A 22183-nucleotide genomic window follows, 5' to 3' on the forward strand; every position below is an offset into this window, starting at 1 on the left:
AAATAAATAAATAAATAGAATTTTTAAATAACTATGATTAATCTGTGTTCAACAAAACAAAGGGAAAATAGATAAAAAGACTTGTTAAAAACATGGAGAATTTTACCTGAGAATTGAACCCATTAATAAATAATGCTAGAACTAAAAAATAGAATATCTGAGATTAAAATTCAATAGAGTGACTAAACAGCAGTTGAAACACAGTTGAATAAAAGATTAGTAAATTGAAAGCTAACCCTGTAGAAAATATCTAAACCAAAGCATGAAGAGGAAAAAGAAGGCTTAATACAGAGTCATTCTAAGATATGTTTGGGGCATGCTGTGTAGGTCTAACATATACAGAAAGACAGTAACAAAGGATAGGACAAAAAAAGTATGAAGTAACAGTCAAGAATTCTTCCAAACTGATAAAAGACATCAATCCAGAGACTTAAAGTGTCTGTAAACATCAGGCAAATGTATTAAAAATAAAATATATCAAAGACAAAGAAAAAAGACCAAAAACAAAAGTCAATTTCTTTCAAAGAAGAAAATTATACCCAATAATTTACTTCTTAATGGAAATAAAAGCCAAAAAAAAAAAAAATGGGATGACACCATTAAAGGGCTGGAAGTAATTACCTAAAAAGTCTATATCTAAGAAAATCATTCAAAAATTGCAAAATAATGACATTGTCATACAAACCAAACTTAACAATAATTCATCAACAGCAGACCTGAATCAACAGGATAGGGAGTTTTTCAGACAGAAGATAAATGATTCCACATTAAAACATGGAAATGCAGAAAACAAAGAAGCACAACACAAAGTGTAAACATGTGGATACATATAAATGAATACAAAACAATAATATTCAAATGGCTTTTAAGATATAAATTTAAAATGTATGACAATAATTAAACAAAAACAGGATATAGCAAAATGGAGTTAAAATGTTCTAAGCATTATTGAGGAAGTGGTAAAACTTATCCTTTTCATCAAACTGCAGTAATTAATGGATGCCTCATAGTTTAATGACAAGCATTAAAAACAGTAAAACAATGCATAACTAAAAATGTAATAGAGGTAGCTATAATAGAATAAAATAAATATTTTATTAATCAGAAAAAAATTTTGAGACCAGTATGTCAAAATAAACTGGCCTATATGGTATCTCCTTAATACGGGGTGAGGGGAGGTGTCTGTGTATACACAATACTAATAAAAAATAATCAAATTAAGCATGAATGGATTAATATTACAACTAAACACAAAGATATCAGACTGAATTTTTTAAATTTAGACATGTTTATGATCTTTCACTCTTGACTATAGAGTTTGTCAAATTTTCTGTAATCTACCAGAGTCTGAGTTACAACCATAGGTACTTCAATAAAAATAGGCATCACAATACTGAATGCCAAATACAACAGAGCTACAGTAACAAAAAGCAGCATGGTAATAGCACTGAAATAGACATAAAGACCAGTGAAACAGAACAAAAGACACAGAAAGAAACCCGTTTATATACAGGCAGTCATCTGATACTCGAAAAGGGTGGAAAAACATACATTACAGAAGATATATTTTTTAACAAATGGTATTAGGAAAGTACATATCCATATGTAGAAGAATGAAGCTAGATCCCTGTCTTTGGCCTTGCACAAAAGTCAAGTCAAAGTGGATCAAAAACCTAGTATTTAGACCAGAAACTTAGCAGATGTTGGAAGAAAACATAGGCTCAACATTACAACATATTGGCATTGGAACTGACTTTCTTAACCAGATCCCTAGTGCTAAAAAAATAAAACCAAGAATCAATCAATGGCACAGCATCAAATTAAAAACTTCTGCACAGCAAAGGAAACATAAAGAGAGCCTACAGAACGAAAGAAAATCTTTGCCAGCTGCCCTCTGACACTGGATTGATGGCTAGAATATACAAAGGATTCAAACAACTTAACATCAAAAATTCAAATAACCCAATCAATAAATGGGCAAAAGAACTAAATAGTCATTTCTCAAAAGATGAAATACAATGGCCAATAAATATATGAAAAAATGTTTAATATCCCTAGAAATCAGGGAACTACAAATCAAAACTATACTGAAATTTCATCTTACTCCACTCAGAATGGCAATTATCAGGAATACAAATAATAATAAATGGGTGAGGAAACGGAGGAAAGGGTCCACTCACACATTGGTGGTAGGACTGTAAATTAGTACAACAACTTTGGAAAGCAGTATGAAAATTCCTCAAAAGACTAGGAAGACAATTCCCATATGACCCAGTTATCACACTCCTTGGTATTTAGTTCCTAAAGTCAGAAAATTATAGTGATATAAGCACATCAAATTTTGTAGCAGCACAATTCACAGTAGCCACAATATGGAACCAATTTAGGTACCTGTAAACAGATGAATAGATAAAGAAAATGTGGTATGTATATACAAAGAGTTTTACTCAGCCATAAAGAAGAATAAAATTATGGCATTTGCTGATAAATTTATGGAACTGGAGAACATCATGTCAAGTGAAATAAGACAGACTCAGTTTTGTCAAGAGTTGAATGTCTTCTCTCATATGCAGAAGCTACAGCAAAATAAGGGGGGGGAGAAAAGGGGATGAACTTATGAAAATAGAAGGAAGATTAGTGAAATATAAGGGGATTGAGAAGAGTGAGGAGAGAGAGGAAAAGGGAGGAAATGCAGAATGAAATTGACCAAATTATGCTAGATACATATTTGAATGTACCATGGTGAATTTCACCTTTATGTATATCTATAAAGCACCAATTTAAAAAATAACCAATAGAAGGAATATCAGTAGAATACTAGGAATGAGAGGAGGGAAGAAGAAAGGGAAAGAAGTAGTAATAGGGACTGAAATAGAGCAAATTATGTTGTATGCATATATGATTATATCACAAAGAACCTCACGATTCTGTACAATTATAAAGCACTAATACAGACATTTAAAACATAATATTAAAAAAATAATAAATGTGGGCTGGGATTGTGGCTCAGTGGTAGAGGGCTTGCCTAGCATGCGCAGGACCCTGAGTTTGATCCTCAGCATCACATAAAAATAAATGAATGGAATAAAGGTATTGTGTCCAACTACAACTAAAAAAAAAATTAAAAAAAAGAATAAATGAGGGCTGGGGTTGTAGCTCAGTGGTAGAGCACTTGCCTCACATGTATTAGGCCCTGGGCTCAATACTCAGCACCACATTAAATAAATAAATAAATAAACAAACAAACAAACAAACACTTAGTCAGTCCTCCTTACCCTCAAACCCTAATGAAGGCAAGATAGATGGTAAAAAATGGATACCTATGGGGCAAGGGATATGACTCAGTTGGTAGAGTGCTTGCCTCACATGAACAAGGCCCTCAGTTCAATCCCCACCAAGCACTACAAAAAATATCTTTTATAATGGGTAAGAACAATATTCTTTGCTTGGGAGAAAGATAATAGATCCTTGAAAGATATTTGGTATATAATCATCCTTGAAAAGGTAGTTCTGAACAACAACAAAAAAAAAAAAAATTCTGCAGAAAACAAAATATAGAGAATTGAAATTTCCTGGAGTTCATTCCTCAAAAAAAGAAAAAAACAACAAATAAATGAACTCACACTACATCTCAAAACCCTAGAAAAGGAAGCAACAGCAAATATAGCAGAAGACAAGAAATAATTAAAACCAGAGCGGAAATCAATGAAACTGAAATAAAAAAAACCATTGAAAAAATTGATAAAACTAAAAGTTGGTTCTTTGAAAAAATAAATAAGATCGACAGACCCTTAGCCATGCTAACGAAGAGAAGAAGAGAGAAAACTCAAATTACTAACATACGGGATGAAAAAGGCAATATCACAACAGACACTACAGACATACAGAAGATAATTAGAAAGTATTTTGAAACCCTATATTCTAATAAAATAGAAGACAGTGAAGATATCAATAAATTTCTTAAGTCATATGATCTGCCCAGATTCAGTCAGGAAGACACACACAATTTAAACAGACCAATAACAAAGGAAGAAATAGAAGAAGCCATCAAAAGACTACCAACCAAGAAAAGCCCTGGACCGGATGGGTATACAGCGGAGTTTTACAAAACCTTCAAAGAAGAATTAATACCAACACTTTTCAAGCTATTTCAAGAAATAGAAAAATAAGGAGCTCTTCCAAATTCATTCTATGAGGCCAACATCACCCTGATCCCGAAACCAGACAAAGACACTTCAAAGAAAGAAAACTACAGACCAATATCTCTAATGAACATAGATGCAAAAATTCTCAATAAAATCCTGGAGAATCGAATACAAAAGCATATCAAAAAAATTGTGCACCATGATCAAGTAGGATTCATCCCTGGGATGCAAGGTTGGTTCAATATATGGAAATCAATAAATGTTATTCACCACATCAATAGATTTAAAGATAAGAACCATATGATCGTCTCGATAGATACAGAAAAAGCATTCGACAAAGTACAGCATCCCNAATCCTTAAAAAACAAATGCCAAATGTCTTCTTTGATATAAAGAGAGCAACTAAGAACAGAACAGGGAGGAAGAGCATGAGGAAAAGATTAACATTAAACAGAGATGAGTGGGGGGAGAGAAAGGGAGAGAGAAGGGAAACTGTATGGAAATGGAAGGAGATCCTCATTGTTACACAAAATTACATATAAGAGTTTGTAAGGGGAAAGGGGAAAAGAAAACAAGGGAGAGAATTGAATAACAGCAGATGGGGTAGAGAGGGAAGATGAGAGGGAAGGGGAGGGGGGATAGTAGGGGATAGGAAAGGTAGCAGAATACAACAGTCACTAATATGGCATTATGTAAAAATGTGGATGTGTAACAGATGTGATTCTGCAACTTGTATTTGGGGTAAAAATGGGAGTTCATAACCCACTTGAATCAAATGCATGAAAGATGATATGTCATGATATTTGTAATGTTTTGAACAACCAATAAAAATAAATAAATAAATAAATAAAATAAAAGAGGATTGAGTCTTATAAAAAAATAAAAATAGATATTTTTATAGAAAACAAATTTTTGGGTGTGATGTTTACATAGAAAATAAATCTCCAGTGCACATTTTTTCAAATGTTACATTTGTCATCTCTAGATACATCTAAATTTGTATCTTCTTATTTCTGCCATTTTCCTAAAATATGCTCAATCTTTACTTAACATATGGAATATAGTCATAATAATTAATGTCCTATCTACAAGTTCTACTATCAGACATGATTTTAAGAGACCACTAAGGGCTTGACATTAGATATAAAAATATTATTTTTGTATTAACATGTTACCTGGTAATGAGAAGGCCCAGGAATAGTGCAAGCATTTTCCTGAACCAGGAACGAGGTTCTAGGGACAGAAGAACCAAATGCACTTTTCTTTTTTTTCTCTAAGCTGACATTGGTGATTACAGTTTTGTTTTGGATATTATAAAACCCAGGACCTAAAATTATAAAGAATATTATACATAAGAATAAATATACAGATAATTACTTTTTCAAATTTAATAAATTAAGAAACTTTTTTTTTAGAAAAGCTCTCATATTTTGATTGGTATGCAAAAATGGTATAAACCCTTTTAAAATATTTGTCAAGTTCATATAAAATTAAAAATATTCTTACCATATGACCCAGAAATTTTACTCCTAGGCATTTCCAAAAATAAAACAACCTAATGTCCATCAGCTGATGAATAGGTAAAGAAAACAATGGAATAGGAATACTATACTCAAATAATGAAATATAGCTCAGCAATAAAAAATAAAAGATAAATGCAATGATGGGAATGAATCTCAAAAACATTTGATGCCAAGTAAAAGAAGGCAGTCACAAACTCCTGAATAATACATTATTCCACTTATATAAAATTTTATAAAAACAAAATTCACAGAATCAGAAACAGTTGCCTGAGGTCAGGAGTAAGGGTAGAAACCATACAAAGAAGCATGAGGGAACTTTTTAGAAATTATGGAAATGTTCTGAAAACTTGACTTTAATGGTTGCTGCCTGTCTGAAAGAAAGTTGACACCTATGACTCCATTTTTGTGACCATACACCTCATAATGCTATGCCAACTACTTTGTCAACTTGTTGAACATACCAAAAGAAAATTATTTGCTGAAAAGGAAGATCCTAATAATTGTATAAAATGAACTTTTCCCCAATAACAGTGATATTCTCTGAGCTGCTCTGTGCTAGAACAATGAGCAATAGAAGTAAATTTATCCCAGTCATAAATTCCTGACAAGCAACTTAAGTCACTCACTTAAAATATCTCTTTATCTTCTAAAAAATCCTCTAACACTATACCTAATGAAACACACCCTGGTCTTTACTAGAATCTGTATTCCATGAATTTCTATTTAAGATTCCATATAAATGTCTTTTTGCTTAACATAGCATTTGAGTCTCTTTGGATGACAGTTGACTACATACATTTACTAAAAAATTATCAAACTGTACTCTTAAAATGAATAGTCATTATTTTGTGAAAATTATACTTTAATAGAACAGAAAAAAAGGAAAAAAATCTCAAAGCTGAAAAGTGTTCAAAGGTTGACATAACAAGTAAATTGAATTTCATGAAAACAATAAAAATTAAAATCATTATCGTCTGATCTCCTTATCATGGCAGTTATTTTAATTTTTGCCCTTTACCTTTGAGCACATAATTATAAACTGTAATATTTTCTACAGTGACAGTATGAATAAAGATTCATAATATTTTTCATTCAAAAAATACAAACAACATTCTTTGCTATCAAAAAAAATTTATTAATACAAATATTTTAAGCAAATATTTGAGTTTGTTCTTTATAATTCAATTTTTCTTGTTTTTATTTTATTCATTCTAATTTATTATACATGACAGCAGAATGCATTTCAATTTATAGCACACATATAGAGCACATTTTTTTCATGTCTCTTGTCTTCACAAAGTACAGTCACACGATTCATGTCTTTATACATGCACTTTGGATAATAATATCCACCACATTCCACCATCATTTCTCACTAACCCTATGCCCCCCTTGCCCCTTCCTCCCTTTTTTAAAAAAAGTTATTGCAGTGAGCAGTAATATCTACTATATAAAATATGATATACTTGAAAGTCAACACTAAACTTGGTTGTACTCATGTTGATTTTACTAAATTAGCTCTGCAAATTGACAGGTATGAGACCACACTTAAATCTTATTTTTCTGGGCTTCAAGTTCATCATCTAGAAATAATAGGGATTGACTAAATCAAACTATTCAAAATCTGATCTGTGGACTACTGACTCTCCAAAATGAATCTACAAGATAAAGAGTTTACAACTAATTGCAAATTTACCATTTCACCAAGCACTCTGCAACAACTCCTTGATGAAGAAATCATTGCATTGCTATATACTCTGTGTAATCTCTTTTCTTATCATGGGCAAGAAACAAACAATAGACAAAGGAGTCTTTGAGTTGCTAAATGATCCTTTGGTTAATTCTAGATGTTAAAGTGATCAAATCATCCCATATAAGCAAATCCTTCATATTCTTGATACATTCAAGTTTGTCTGAAGCAGCAAACTCCCCAATTTTTAAAATATTCCAATTTCAAAATCTATACACCAAATGTCCCTACCAAAATTTTGTTGTATCAATTCTTAGAAAACCTAAGTGCTAATTATATTATTCTTGGTGTCTTCCAATATTTCTTCTACTAGTAATGTTTAGGAAGATAAAAACAAAGTATAATAAAAACTATTTGTACAACCATTTAAGGTACATAAAAGAAAAGTATGTCAGATCTATAATCACTCTGGTGCAAGAGCACAACATAACATTCTGTAGGTAAGCTTAAGTAATTAACCACAGCCTGACCTCAGGACTCAGGATATCCATGGCCTATACATCACAGGTACTATATTTTTAAGCTTCTGGCATAAAAAGTCATTATGATTATATGATTCACTCAAATCAAAGTTTTACATATTCATTTTCTAATCATTAAGTAAGGAAATGCCCAGGAATCCTTGATCAGATCTGCTAATGGAGAGTTAGAAAGTTTAGGGGAGGACTTCTAGCAGTAAATTGCAGCTATCCAATAAGTAGTCAAATTTGCCCCATAACTTCTTGACAGATCTAATGCATTACTGTACTCTAATAGCTACATTGAAAGAAGCCAAATTTCCATATGATCATTTTTTATTTGTTTTTAATTAGTTATACATGACAGCAGAATGCATTTCGATTCATTATACACAAATGGAGCACAACTTTTCATTCTCTGATTGTACATGATGTAGAATCGCACCATCTGTTCCTAGGGTAATGACGCCCATCTCATTCCATCATTTTTCCTACCCACCTATGTCCCCTCCCCTTTGCAATCAAAGTTCCTTAAATCTCCCCACAATACCCCATCATTATGGATCAGCATCCACTTATCAGAGAGAACATTCAACCTTTGTATTTTGGCATTGAGTAAATTCACTTAGCACAATATTCTCCAACTCCATCCCTTTACCTGCAAATGCCATAATTTTATTCTCTTTTAATGCTGAGTGATATTCCATTGTGTACATATACCACAGTTTCTTTATCCATTCATCTGTTTAAGGGCATCTAGGTTGGTGCCACAATTTAGCTATTGTGAATTGAGCTGCTATGAACACTGATGTGGCTGAGTAACTAACTATACTATGATGATTTTAACTCCTTTGGGTATAGATGGAGAAGTGGGATAGCTGTTCAAATACTCATTCCATTCCAAGTTTTCTAAGGAATCTCCATACTGCTTTCCATAGTGGTTGCACCAATTTACAATCCCACCAGCAATGCATGAGTTTACCCTTTTCCAAACCACATCATCGCCAATACTTATTATTGCTTGTATTCTTGATAACTGCTATTCTGACTAGAGTGAGGTGAAATCTTAGTTTTGATTTGCATTTCTCTAATTGCTAGAGATGTTGAACATTTTTTCATATATTTGATGACTGAATTGTATATCTTCTTCTCGGAAGTGTCTGTTCAGTTCCTTAGCCCATTTATTGATTGGGTTATTTATTTTTTTGGCTGTTAGCTTTTTGAGTTCTTTATATATCCTGGAAATTAGTGCTCTATCTGATGTGCATGAAATGAAGATGTTCTCCCACTTGTGGGCTCTCTCTTCACATTATTGATTGTTTCTTTTGCTGAGAAGAAGCTTTTTAGTTTGAATCCATCCCATATGTTAATTCTTGATTTTATTTCACTAGCTTTAAGAGTTTGGTTGAGGAAGTCAGGACCTAATCCACCATGATATAGATTTGGTCCTACTTTTTCTTATATTAGGTGCAGGGTCTCTTCTAATTCCTAGATCCTTGATCCACTTTGAGTTGAGTTCTGCGCATGGTCAGAGACAGGAGTTTAATTTCATTTTGTTGCATATGGATTTCCAGTTTTCTCAGCACCAATCGGTGAAGAGGCTATCTTTTCTCCAATATGTGTTTTTGGCGCCTTTGTCTAGTGTGAGATAACTCTATTTATGTGGGTTTATCTCTGTGTCTTCAATTCTGTATCACTGGTCGACATTTCTATTTTGGTGCCAATACCATGACATTTTTGTTACTATTGCTCTGTAGTATAGTTTAAGGTCTGGTATTCTGATGCCTCATATTTCACTCTTCTTGCTAAGGATTGCTTTGGCTATTCTGGGTCTTTTATTTTTCCAGATGAATTTCATGATTGCTTTTTCTATTTCTATGAGGAATTCCATTGGGATTTTGATCAGAATTGCAGGAAATTTAGAATATCACTTCTACTGATATATATATATATATATATATATATATATATATATCACTTTGCACTGGTCAAGAAAGTCACCAAGGCTAGCCAGGATTGAAAGGGAGAAGAGTGAGATTCAACTTCTCAATGAAATGAATAACAAATAGTTAAACAAGAAATGGAGTAATGCCATAACAAAGCCAAAAATAATAGTAGCAATGACTTTACAACCTGACAATGGATGCAAAGCCAGAGCAACCTCAAGACTTCTCAAAATGTCCTTGAGGATACTGATGTTGATGACTTGACAAAAATGTTATGGGAGGCTGGAGAAAAAAATTGCTCATATAAAAGTAGAAATTTAGCAAAACTCATACTTGATATAATAAAGAAAATACCTAATGAACAAGCAAATTCTAACTAGAAAAATTTCCAGGCTGAATGTAAATATGTCAGTAGTTGCTTTTATCCACATATAAGAAGACATGGATAGAACAAATTGAATTTAAAGTTAAACACTTTAACTTTTTACTTTTCAAGAAGAATTTATAGAAAATAAAAAGGAATAAGGATTTTCTGAATTTTAAAATAATGTTTTTCATTCCTAGCCTCTCTAGACAACAAAAATCTCTTAAAGGAACAAGTAGTTTGAGGGAAAAGACCAAAAGCAGGATGTGTCTGTAAAACTCTTTGTTACAGTTTCAGAAAGATTTAGGGTGGTGCTTTATAGAATCATTCAACTAAATAAAAGAGCTTATGAGAATCTTAGGCCCACTTGACTATGACAATAGAGCTTCTAAGAATTTAAGGATGTTCAAACAAGCTGCCTCAAAGTAGAAAAAGACTTTTACAATAAAATATATGTGTGACTTTGTCTAATAGATTTTATTATAATTTAATACAATAAAAAACTCACAAAATTTTTATAAGCAATTCAACCAGGTTTAAGAAAGATATATTAACTGGACAAAATGTAAAGTAGCTTATTCATCTACAGGTAGGAAGAAGACTGAGAAAGTTTTAGCTGTAAATACAGCCTATTTCTCATAGAAATGAAGGATGAATTAGGGGATACAAACAAGAGCCCAAAAGGTAAAATTAGAAACCATGGAAAACGATTCCTCTCTGGTCTACCTCAGCTCAAATGAAGAAAATAGCAATCTGTATCTGGTTGTATTTCAGAATTGTGATGTGACTGCTGTGGACTTACAGTTTTCTCCTTTTTACATAGGTGTATCTAGAACAATTTCTCTCTCTCTCTCTCTCTCTCTCCCTCACCCTTGTATGTTAGATGAAACAACACATTTCTTGTTTTATAACTCTTCTGACAGAGAGGAGTCATACTCAAAATGAGGCATACTAAGCTATAATTAAGATCCTCAGCTACACCTGATTTAGATGACAAGATCCCAGAATCCAAGATCAGGCCATAATCGCATAGGGCTTTAGAGTCCTTGAGAAGAAGGGATGGACGCATATAGGAAGAATTCACATACTTTGTGGTCAGAGAGTAGACTATATAGTAGATTAAATATAGCTATAATTTGTTTGCTACTCCTATCACTGAGAGATAAAGTTTCACATCTTTGCCTTTAGTATGTGCTGCACTGAGTGATCTCATTGACTAATAGAATGCAGAAGAGGGGATATCATGGGTGTGCTATGGTTGAGTCAATAAAAGCCTTGCAGCATCTAGCCAAGGCTTTTTTGGGGGGAGGGGGATTCACTCAGGTGAACTTAGGGGGTACTTTATCACTGAGCTACATCCTCAGGAATATATATATATATATATATATATATATATATATATATATATATATATATATATTAATTTTGAGACAGGATCTTACTAAGCTACTTAGTGACCAAGTTGCTAAGGATAGCCCCAAAGTTGTCATCCTCCAGCCTCATCCTCCTGAATCACTGGGATTACAGGCATGTGCCACAATGCCTGGCTCTAGCCATGTATTGTGGGGCCATGACACCATTTAAAAGTCAGACATGATGAAGCTATGACAGTCCCACTGGAGCCCTGCATTCTTGTCTTCTCAAAAAATGAGATATAATACAAATGATTTATTTTTAAGCCATTCTTTAATACAGCAGTAGATAATTAGAACGATAGGATAAAAATAGTATATGTTATGTTAGTTCTATATTCTTAGCTCTAGATACTAGAATAACCATTGAAAATATCAGAAAATGTGCTCTATCTGATGTGTGTGAGGGGTAAAAATTTGCTCCCAAAATGTAGGCTCTCTATATGATTCTTTCTTTTGCTGAGAAGAAACTTTTTAGTTTGATCCCACCCATTTATTGATTCTTGGTTTTAAGTCTTGCACTAGAGGTGTCTTACTAAAGAAGTTGGGGCCTAATCCCACATGATGAAGATAAGGACCTACTTTTTATTCTATTAGACGCAGAGTCTCTGGTTTAATTCCTAGGTCATTGATCCACTTTGAGTTGAGTTTTGTGCATGGTGAGAGATAGGGGTTTAATTTCATTTTGTTGCATATGGATTTTCAGTTTTCCCAGCACCATTTGTTGAAGAGGCTATCTTTTCTCCAATGCATGTTTTTGGCTCCTTTGTCTAATATAAGATAATTGTAATTTTGTGGGTTAGTCTCTGGTGTCCTCTATTCTGTACCATTGGTCTACTACTCTGTTTTGGTGCCAATACCATGCTGTTTTTGTTACTATTGCTTTTTAGTATAGTTTAAGATCTGGTATAGTGATGCCACCTGCTTCACTCTTCCTGCTAAGGATTGCTTTAGCTATTCTGGGTCTCTTATTTTTCCATATGAATTTAAAGCCAAACACCAACAAAACAAATAATAGAATCAATAAATGAGACAAGACCTGAACAGAGACTTCCCAGAAGATGATATACATTCAATCAAAAAATATATGAAAAAATGTTCATCATCTCTAGCAATTAAAGAAATGCAAATCAAAATTACTCTAAGATATTATCTCACTCCAGTCAGAATGGCAGCTATTATGAAGACAAACAACAATAAGTGTTGGAGAGGATGTGGGGAATAAGGTACATTCATACACTGCTGGTGGGACTGCAAATTGGTGCAGCCAATATGGAAAGAAATATGGAGATTCCTTGGAAATCTGGTAATAAAACCACCATTTGACCCAGCTATCCCTCTCCTTGGTCTATACCCAAAGGACTTAAAAAACAGCATACTACAGGGACACAGCCACATCAATGTTTATAGCAGCAAAATTCACAACAGCTAAACTGTGGAACCAATCTAGATGCCCTTCAATAGATGAATGGATAAAAAAAATGTGGCATATATACACAATAAAATATTACTCAGTAATAAAAGAGAATAAAATCATGGCATTTTCAGGTAAAGGTTGGCATTAAAGAAGATAATGCTATGTAAAGTTAGCCAATTCCAGAAAAAAACAAATGCCGAATGTTTTCTCTTATATAAGGTGACTGACTTATAGTCGAGTAGGGAGGGTGAGCATGGGAGGAATAGATGAACTCTACATAGGGTAAAGGGTTGGGAGGGGAAGGGAGGGGGCCGGGGGTTAGCAAGGATGGTGGAATGTGATGAACACCATTATCCAAAGTACATGTATGATGAACATACTTTGTATACAACCAGAGATATGAAAAATTGTGCTCATTATGTGTAACAAGAATTGTAATGCATTCCACTGTCATTTATTTTTTTTTAAGAGAGAGAGAGAATTTTTTTTTATTTATGTTTTAGTTTTCGGCAGACACAACATCTTTCTTTGTATGTGGTGCTGAGGATCGAACCCGGGCCACACGCATGCCAGGTGAGCGCGCTACCGCTTGAGCCACATCCCCAGCCCCACTGTTTATTTTTTAAAAATCAACAAAAAAAATATCAGAAAATGTGATTTGATATAAACAAATGTTTTAACAAAAATGAATGTTATGAATTATATCTATATCTATTAATCTACCAAGAGGAAATTAGGAGATTTACTGAGTAAAGAAAACAGTTTCAAATTACAATTAAGGTGTGCGACATATTAAAAGTGAAATCTAAATAAAACTGTACTTTATTTTGACTTATATGTGTTTAGTGCATAGTTGATGCTTAAAAAAATGTTAACTTAAAATGATAACCATCAATCGTACTCTCTGGTGCTTCCATCTTGTTAAGAATATTAAGCTACATAAAAGTAAAGAGTAGAAATATTTGGATTAATTACTAACCTGGCATTTCCGCTGCCTTGCAGTCCTCTATGAATCGGGCAGCTCTTTGACCAAATGGGGTGTGTTTCTGTCCTGATGTTTTCTTTGAGTACTTGAGAGCTGTTCTAATTTCATTATATGTGCCAGGAGCTGGGGTGATTGATTTAATAGGTACAAATCTCTAGTGAAGAACAGGAAAACATGCCATTGAGAAACTATAGAACATTTTGATACTTCACAAGTTAAAAGCTAAGCTACTGAGTATATAACATCAGAGTTTAATTTATTTCTTAATGGAGTGAAGAAAATGTAGATGAATTAAGATCTTACACACATCAAAACAAAATATATAGCTTTTAATCAAATTCCTATATACTAATATAGTAATATATTAAATGCCTTACCAAGGCATATAAACTTCTAGAAAGGAATAATCTCAATATGATATTCTAAATGATAGCATATGAACAATTTCAACATTTAAAATATTCTGAAAATTAAGATCATAAATAAAAACTATATGATCTAATATGATTGCTTTAAGTAAACAAATTACACTATATTAGCAATGTTTCTCAACACACATATTCAATTAACACAACCATATTATTAAGCATCTTAAGAAAAATAAAATCTTAGATTCAAGTGGTTTATAAATTCAGCTTAACTAATAAATTTACTAACATTAAATATATACATATGTGTGTAACTATGAACTCATAATATATTGTATATTACTTTTTAACTTTTTATTTTAAAATAACTTTGAGTTTCACAAAAAGGTTTTAAAAATTAAAAAATACAGAAAATAACTGTAGGAAGTTTACCTAGTTTCACCTAATTCTAACATGTTACACCATTTGCTTTTTTTTATTTACGTATCCTCTCTCTTTTTGTCTACCAGCTTCTCTCTCTCTCTCTCTCTCTCTCTCTCTATATATATATATATATACACACACACACACACACACACACATATATATACACATACACACACACGTATGTGTGTATACTCACATACATGAAAAATATATATGCATTGATCCTTCACCTCTAAACACTTTTATATATATAAATGAAAAATAGGAATGTTTCCTTATATATTATAGTACAGTTATTAAATTCAGTAAACATATCAATGATATAATACATATGATCTACCATTCATAATCCAAACTGGTCTAAAATGACTATACTGATTTTTACCATGAGATACATGATCTCATATGGCATCAGATATTGCTCTTAGACATCATGTCTTTTTAGCCTCTTTTAATACAAAGATATTTCCACAGCTTTTCTTTGTGTTTTGAGACTTTTAACATCTTGGGAGAACATTGTGTTCCCCTTTGGTACAATAAACCTTTCTTATTTGGAATTTATCCTAGGGTTCCCCATGATTATATCCATATTATGTATTCTTGAGAACAGGAAATAGATGATATGGCTTTCTAAGGGTATCATATTTGGAGGTACATGATAGTCTCTGATCCTCACCATTGATTTTAGTTTTGATCAAATCCAATATTCCCTCTACATTTATCAGCAAGCACTCAGTATTCTGCTGTAAGCAAGAGATCTGCTTTCTTCTCCAATTATTTTTTCATTATTTAATCTATTTACTTATCTATTTATTGTCCAAATTGTCTCAAGGATGCCATTTTAATGATTTATAACTCATTGCTGAACTTTGGAACAGTGGTGGGGATGAGGAAGGTTTCAATTTAGTTCCTATGTACCTATGATATACTCTCATTTTTTATTTGTTTCTTAAAACTCACTTTCTGATACAATAAGATATTACAGATTCACCTTCTTTCTACATTAAAATCAGTCATTTTTCAGAAGAATCCTGTTCTGTTTAATGGGGAATATAATTAGTGACCAAGATCCAGGCATTAGAAATTCTCCTTGATACTGGGGTGTCTCTGTTCCTTGATTCATTTATCAGACCAAGCTACAAAAATATAGATACCTACATATACATGTACACATAGATACATGCATACACATATAAGTGCATGCATATATATATGTACATATATATTAGAAATCATAAATTCACATCAAAATCTTCCATTCATATCTATCCCACAGGTTCTTTTTCCACATCCCCCAATCCATATTTGTACACACCTTTTCTGCATTAAAAATCCTAGTTCACAATAACAATTATTTTGCTTAAAACTGTGCTACCTCTATAATGATTGTTTTATCCATACCATTCCAATACACCAACCTACTGAAAATAGTTCAGAATTTGTCTTCAATGCTAAACTCACTACCCATCCCTCCAATCCCATCCAAGACTGATATAGTCAAATACTGTGGATAGCTGGATTATTCCTTCTTCCCCCAACCCTCCCCTTTTTCAATTTGGTTAAAGGAATTCATTTGGAATACAATCACTCATTTGCTTCCATTTTCTTTCAGTTCCAGAGGGGTTTTTTAATCCTTGTCTATTCTTACTGATTCATTTTCATTTTTTAATGTATGAAACATTGACATGCCTCCAAAAGACAAAATATATATTCATAAAAGATAAAAATATAAAAAAGAAGTATTGCTTTCTTCCATTTCTATTCTGTCCCATGGGATGCTGAACCACTGACAAAAAAAGTGCCTCAATTTGTAACATTTTCTGATTTCCATGAAGTAAATATGCCCAAAGCAATGGCTAATTTCATACTACCAACATAACAGCAACCAATTTACAAAAGTCATAGAAAATTAACAATTGGCTTCTGAAACAGTACAAGTAAGCTACAGCACACCAGTGTTTCCACTATATCTCCTTACCACCCCTTATAAGTAATCAATGTCAATGATTTCTGATTTATTATATATATATATATATATANATCATATGTATTATATCATTGATATGTTTACTGAATTTAATAACTGTACTATAATATATAAGGAAACATTCCTATTTTTCATTTATATATATAAAAGTGGTTATTAGTATGCCTTCCTATTCTTCCTTCTTACTTACAAAAGGTAAGTATTTCAAATGTGCTCTTTTTTACTTTGTAAAACAAGTAAATATTAACATTATCAAAAATAATTTATTACTGTAAGTATCAAAAAGAGCTATTTAAATTTTTTCTAAATACCATCTTACTATTCATATGTAAAATATAATGTTTAAAAATTATCATCCCAAACCCCAGATGCATACTAGAATCACTTGAGGCATTAAATATTGGTAACTGGGCCCTATCCTAGACCAACTGAATCATTCTCTATGAGAAAGAGTAGAAAGGCAGGTTAGCACCTAGTCATGTGAATGTATTAAAATCCCCCCAGGTATTTCTAATGCACATCCAGAGCTGAGAACCAGTGTTATAAAAGTATGTTTGAAAACTTAATACTTGAAGAAGCAATGTAATTTAATGCATTAATGTAAAATATTGAACAAATTCCTTAATCAATGATTAAATTGTCCCAGAAACATATCTGTCTTTATTCCTATAACCAGAAATTCTGTGTCCTAAGTCTACATTGTTAATGGCATTATTTAGCTGCTCATGTTCAATTAAACACTAACGTTATCTCTATCAGATTGTCATGATTGGTATTAACTTCTCCACATCTTTCACCTAACCATTATTTGTTTCTACATATCTTCTTAAACAATACTGATATCATTTTTTTCTTTTCCATTTCTGAAAATATATTTAAAATATGATAGTTGCCAATTGATTAAAAATTAGGGATATATGTGATAAACAAAAATAACTTAAATACAGAGTGCTAGCTACAAAACTATATTTTTTAAAAAAATCAAGAACACATATACACACAGAAACAACAATAACAACAACAAAAAAACCCTGTCCCCCACAGACCCATCGCATGTAGTTCCTTAAGTACCATTAAGTTGCTCAAGGCAGAAACCTAATATTCATTCTTGATTCTTCCCTGTCCCACACTATAACATCTAACCCATTAAAAAGACATCTTAATTATATCTACAAAATATACCTGCAATCCATATACTTTTCTCCCAAGAGATGTCTCTTAAGTAAAATAAAACCAAAGCAGTCATCTATACTCAGCTGAAGGTTAATAACCTTCTCAAGTTAAATAACATAATCAGAACTCTACACAGATATAAGTATCACAATTACCTTGGTCTGGAGGCTGCTACATTAAAAATGTTGCCAGTATTTTAACAGTCTTGCCTAAGAAATATCTTATCAACCTTCAAGATCCCTTAGTATATTCCTTGGAGAATATAAAATGGTTACTGCAGAATATATGATATAACTGCAGCATCATTAAGGAGGTCCCAGAGGCAGTTGTAGATATGACCTATGGCCAGGTTCCACAGAACTTACTCTGAAAAATATGCATGACCTCATAGGTTACATATTCATCAGCAAAGTACATTTTAAAATTCAGAGTAAAATAGACCTTTCTTATAATCTGAATTGAATGCTTACATATGCAAATTTGCTTAATTCAAATATTCACCTTCTAATCTTATTTTACTTCATTTTACCCACGTTTTTAGGCATTATGTTTTGCCCAGACCATGTCCACTTCCAATTTGCTTAAAGACCACTTTTACTTTCATAATCTTCTTAAACACCACTGAATTTGTTGCTGGCCTCACATTATGCCTATTAGACTCTATATATGAAAATGGCTACAGACCATTACCTGGGATTGAGAAAGAAAAGCAGGGGATGTATCATTTACACTCGGTGTCACACTTTCAGTCTTCTGAAATTGACTTTTAATGTCATATCTTCCAGGCCCTGGTACTCCCTAAATTACAGAAAGAAAGAAATACATGTTCTCATTAAGAAATGATCTATATAGCACCTAAGGGAAGAGTTGAATAAATATCTGAACCAAAGCAACAGAGTTTTTAAGCAAATTCCTATATGATATTACCAAAGCACTTCATTAAAAGCTAAGCCAGAACAAACTTCTTAAGAGCAACAAAAAAGAAAATTTTCCTTAGCAAAGCTACCCTTGAATCTGAAACACTACCTGAAACTTTGCTGCCCTCTACTGATAAAGCTCAGAAAAAAATTATTCACCTCTTTAAATGATTAAATATTAAAATGAAGAAATATTTTTAAATGACTTCTATAATTCTTCCACGTAAAAGTACACAATTAGATTCCTCATAAAAAATTTACTGTCTGGTTAGGGCTAAGTGGAGAATTCCGGCTCAGCATGTCCAAGGCCCTGGGTTCAATCCTCAGCAACAACAAAAATTTTGCTCTTTTCAATTTCCATTAATCAATAGCCTGCAGTTTTTTTCCAACACATTAGCTTTATGAAACATTTTAAGCACAAATGTTTGATGTACCACATTGAGCTTTTAAGTAAATGCCTTAAAATAGATGAACAATTAATTCTGTAAATCATGAGACTAAGTTCTTTATTATTTCTTATTTTTTTTATTGGTGCATTATAATTATAGAATTCACTATGCCATATTCATACATACACATAATTTGATCAATCTCAATCCCCAGTACCATTCTTTCCCTTCCAATCCCTATCTTCTTCCTGGCCCACTTACTCAACTCTGCAGATCTCCCTTTTATTATTATTATACTTTATATATCTTGCCAGCAATTATTGTTATCTGTATTCTTGAGGTTTGCCATGTAACTGGAGTGAAATTTAATCTCTATAGTTTTGATTTACATTTCCCTGATTGCTAAGGATGTTGATTTTTTTTCATATATTTATTGGCCAATTGTATTTCTTCTTTTGAAAAATAAGTGTCTACATCATTTGTCCATTTATTAAATGCTTTGGTTTCATTTTTGTTTGTTTTTTGTGTGTGTGTGTGTGTGTGCACATGTCAAGTTTTTTGAGTTCTGGATATTAATACCCTGTAAAGGAGTATCTAGCAAAGATTTATCCCATTCTTCAGGCATTCTTTTAATGCTCGTACTTGTTCCTTTTGCTGCTCAGACACTTTTTAATATGATTCTGTCCCACTCATAGATTCTTGACTTTACTTCTTGAGCTTTGAGAATCTTATTAAGAAAGTCAGCTTGCAGAAATATGTTAAAGTGTTAACTCTACATTTTCTATGGGCAGTTGCAGTGTTTTTGCTCTAACTTCTAGGTCCTTGAAACACTTCGAATTGATTTTTGTGCAGGATGAGAAAAGGGTATGTATTAAGAAGTATTGTCTTATGTAGTGAGGTGAACCAATATTTAGGGAATAAATATTTACTATCATTATATCTTCTTGTTGAATTGTTCCCTTTACCAGTATTATGACATTTCTTGTCTCTTCTGATTGATTTTTGCTTGAAATCTGCATGCATTATCTGGTATAACAATAGTGATTCCTGCTTATTTTCTGACTCTATTTGCATAAAATATATTTTTCTACCTGTTTACTTTCAGTCTGTAAATTTATTTGTCTATCAATCTCTTGCAAACAGCATAGGGTTGGGTCATGGTTTTTTGTTGTTTTTGATGTGTGTTTTGTTTTATTTGTGGCACTATGGATTGAACCCAGGGGTGCTCTACCACTGAGCTACATCCTCAGCCCTTATTTTACAAGACAGTCTTCCTAAGTTGTACCAGCTGGCCTCAAACTTGAAATACTCATGCCTTAGTCTCTTAAGTATCTGGGATTACAAGTATGTATCACCACACACAGCCAAGTCATGTTTTTAACCACTCTGCCACTCTATGTCTTTTAATTGGAGAATTGAAATCATTTGCATTCAGAGTTATTATGAAGAGATGTTTTATTACTTGCCATTTTTACTTCCTTCATATATTTAATGTGATCTCAATTTTCATTTTTTAAATTGTTCTAGTAAGCTTCATTATTTCTGAAGCTCTGGGGTTTCTTTTAAGTATTTGCTGTAGTGCTTGCTTATTGGTTAGGAATTCTTTTTATTCATCTTTATCTTGGAAAATATTTATTTCTTCTTTGATTCTAAACGATAGCTTTTGTAATACAGCAATCTTGGCTGGCAATTGTTTTCTTTCAGAGCTTGGATTATCTCATTGATAGCCCTCCTGGATTTCAGAGTCTGAACTGAAATTCTAAATATAACCTGATTGGTTACCTCTAAATGTGACCTGATATTTTTCTCTTGCAGCTTTTACTATTCTATCCTTATTCTCTTTTAGACATTTTGATTATGATGTGTCTTAGAGAGGTTCTTTTTTGATCTTATCTATGTGAGGTTCTATTCCACTCCTGTAGGTAGATGTCCATCTCATTCCTAAGCTTTGGAAATTTGTCTTTTACATCACTGAAAAGATTCTTAATTCCATGACTCTGTATCTCCATGCCCTCTTCAAGCCTAATGACTCTTAAAGTTGGTCTCTTAATGTTTTCCCATGGTTCTTGTACATTCTTATCATAGTCTTTTATTATTTTTTTCTTTACTGTATAAAAGAGTGCTCAAGTTCATAGACCCTTTGAGGACTGCAGTTCTCTTTTCTGAAAAATCTAATCTCTTGTTAATGCTTTCAACTGATTTTTTTAACTTTATTTATTGTGTCTTTCATATCCAGGAGTTCTGATTAATTTCTATTCAGAATATCTATGTTGAAATAGTATTTTACCTCCTATATTTTCACCCTTAATTCATTGCTCAGATCACCTTTTAGTTAATTAATTATTTTAATAATCAATTTTTGTAGTCTTTCTCTGGAATTTCATTCCCTTCAATATCTGTGGATTCTTTTTGTAGAACTGTAAATTTGGATTGGGGTGGAGGCTTGTTTGCCTGTTTTCCCATGTTTTTAGGGGTCTTAAATTTCTAAATTTCTTAAGGTATTTTGGTCACAGCAATAAAAAGCTGACTAATATATCCCAGTAAATCCCTAGCACCTCTCAGGAAAACAGGTAACAAACAAGAGAAATGAATAATATAAAACAGTAAAGTAAATACCAGTGCCTACTATCACATCTACAACACTAATTACCATAAAAAAGAGAAATGGCAGTGTCAGAAATTAACAGTAGCAATAATAAATAGCCATGAATTAGATCCACTGAAGTAAACAGCAGGTGTTAATTATTACACCCACAATACATAATACAGCAGGTATCAACTATGCCTTCCACAGTACTAATAACTACAACAACATAAATGTTGAGGACAGGAATAGTTCTGAAAGATGATAAAATTATAGTTCACTAAAGGAAAAGAAAAGGAGTTGGAAGACAAAAGAAAGTTTAGAATATTCAAAATACAA

The 22183-nt window shown here is 32.4% G+C and overlaps 1 protein-coding gene across 1 annotated transcript in view; it reads right to left on the reverse strand.

Annotated features, from left to right (window-relative positions):
- Stpg2 (sperm tail PG-rich repeat containing 2) overlaps positions 1-22183 on the reverse strand; it is a 460291-nt gene that overhangs the window by 324653 nt on the left and 113455 nt on the right. The window contains exons 7-9 of the mRNA XM_048813857.1: positions 18645-18752; positions 13995-14154; positions 5321-5472 (exon numbers count right to left, since the gene is read on the reverse strand). Of these exons, the coding sequence (XP_048669814.1) occupies positions 5321-5472; positions 13995-14154; positions 18645-18752 (420 nt within the window). The remainder of the gene's footprint in view (positions 1-5320; positions 5473-13994; positions 14155-18644; positions 18753-22183) is intronic.

Source organism: Marmota marmota, unplaced genomic scaffold (genome assembly GCF_001458135.2).
Source record: "Marmota marmota marmota unplaced genomic scaffold, marMar, whole genome shotgun sequence".
NCBI lineage: Eukaryota > Metazoa > Chordata > Mammalia > Rodentia > Sciuridae > Marmota > Marmota marmota.